General features: G+C 42.6%; 1 protein-coding gene across 1 annotated transcript; it reads right to left on the bottom strand.

Moving 5' to 3' along the window:
* On the bottom strand, positions 1–1843 carry LOC110842489 (zinc finger protein 37). The gene is made up of 3 exons (XM_022088241.2): positions 1718–1843; positions 1389–1607; positions 1–1251 (listed from the first exon to the last, which is right to left on the bottom strand). The coding sequence occupies exons 1-3, from the start codon at positions 1841–1843 to the stop codon at positions 1–3; spliced, it is 1596 nt and encodes a 531-aa protein (XP_021943933.2).
* Between the last annotated feature and the right edge of the window lie 374 nt (positions 1844–2217).

Below are 2217 nucleotides of genomic sequence, written 5' to 3'. Positions count from 1 at the left end.
CTAATGATCATTCCTCTTGTGTAGATTGAGGGCTGTCTGACTGCTGTATCTTCGTGGGCATTCATCGTCTGGTTCATCCACATCAGGTTCTGAACACTTGAAGCGCTTCATGGTGAAATCATGATTTTTCTGGTTATCCGAGTGTCGTTTGAGGGCGCTGGCGTACTTAAATTTCATCCCACACCCTGGGAATAAACATTTGAATGTGGGTGGGTTGTGGCTTTGTGTGTGTTTCTTTAATTCCGCAGAGGATGCAACTACCAGATTGCAGATTCTGCAAACGTGACCTCCAGGTGTTCTATGTTTGGCAATATTATGGGAATCGAGGTGAGCCTTTTGCTTAAAGGAAGCTTGGCAGATGCTGCAGGTAAAAGGCCGATCCTCCAAATGAGTCTTCTTATGCGTCCACAAGTTCCCGTATTGTGCAAATGCTTCACATCCTTCTTCGTTGCATACAAATGGTCGGAGATCCAGGTGGATGTTAATGTGCTCGGTGAGATGTTGTCGTTGCGAGAATGATTTGTTGCAGTATCTGCAAGGGAATGGTTTGATTCCCTCATGACGCCGAAGGTGGTAGAAATAGTTTGCGCTCCAACTGAATCTCTTCTGACAGATACTGCATTTGAATGGCTTGGCCTTGGTATGAATGACCGAGTGCCTATCCAAGACTGATTTCTGTTTAAATGCTTTTCCACAGATTCTGCAGTCAAAGTGACGCTTCCCTGAATGGACAATCAGATGTTGCTTCAAACTCCCAAAAGTTTTGAATGATTTTGTGCAGTCTTTAACGGTACACTCATACTTTTGCTTCTTCTTTTTCTTTCTCGGAGCAGAATCTCTATCATCCAGTCCCAATTCCTCCGCAGTCTTCAAGGGACCCCTTTCGAAAATTTTGAATCCACTAGGGCGCTTATAATCTGGATTCCAGAAACAAGAAGAATCATATCCAGAATCTGGGGCAGACGGATCCTTAATATTGGGGATTGCACAATGCGTAATAGGATGCAAGAGTCCTTTAGAGATCATGGCAGCAGCATTTGCATCTTTAAATGGACCGGCATATACTTGTATTTGCTGCTTCAGCTCGGGCGTCGGTGGAGGAGTCAGACAAAGCTGTTGTCCAGTAGTAGCATCAAATACAGTTGCATGTTTAAATGTATACTCTGCTTTTAGTAGTCCCTCTCGAAGTGCATCTACATCAGGGATTTTGGAGTAAATTGCTGGGAAGATTTCTTTAGTAGTTTGCAGGAGCTGCGTAAATAATTACAACAACAAAATATCAGTCAACGAAATTTAAAAAATATATGTATCAGAATCTGAAATTGACTACTCTGGGCGTCTGGAGTTGGGAAATTAATTATCAGAATCTAAAAATAATGTCTACTCACACTCTCAATATCCAACGCAGAAGCTGATTTGGTTATTTCCAAGCACTTTTTTGGTCCAATTCCAGGGATCCCGCCATGAAAGTCGTTTCCTCTCAAGATCGCCATCTTCAATATCATCTCTGGATCATATTCATCCTCGGGTATTCCCAAATTAAAAGGGATATCCTCTTGGGAATTATAATAATATCCCCATCCGAACTCATCCATGTCATATAAAATCTGAATCGGAACAAAAACAAAAAGAATCATAATTAATTAAATGCTTGCATTTTTTATTCACAAACTTAAAATGACGAATCGGCAAAAAAAAATTTGAAACAAAAGCCTACGTTTCTGCAGTTATACACGGCGAAATCCGAATCGGACGTGGCGATCATTTCGATATCATTCTCTCGGAGGGAGTAGACTCCCTGCGAATCCATCTCATAAAGTGCTACTTGATAAGGGACTTGCATCTTCTGCGCGAGTTTGACCAAATCTCCTCTATAACCAGAGAGTTGTTATTGGGACTTGCTCTTGGCCAAATATTTATTGTAGCCGTCCCAATCATTCTTCAGACGAAAATATTGGAGTTTGAGGAACACTCTTCGTTTTCTGGCGTTTCGCCGTTTTAACTGGGTGGTGGACTTCGCTGGAAGATAGCCCCCGTCCAGGAACAACACCGGCTTCACTCCATATCGAATCATTTTCTTCAGGAGAATCTCCATTCCATTTACCACGGCGTCTGTGGGGTCAGAACCTGGATTTGAAGCTGCGGAGTACAGTCCCTGACAGAAGAAGCCCGTCCCATCAAGTCCAATCCTCCATCCAGGAAACTCAGAAATATGTC

The sequence above is a fragment of the Folsomia candida genome, unplaced genomic scaffold, assembly GCF_002217175.1.
Source record: "Folsomia candida strain VU population unplaced genomic scaffold, ASM221717v1 Fcan01_Sc001, whole genome shotgun sequence".
Taxonomy (NCBI): Eukaryota; Metazoa; Arthropoda; class Collembola; order Entomobryomorpha; family Isotomidae; genus Folsomia; species Folsomia candida.
Note: the sequence above shows the minus strand (reverse complement) of the source record. Positions and strands in the feature narration are given on the sequence as shown.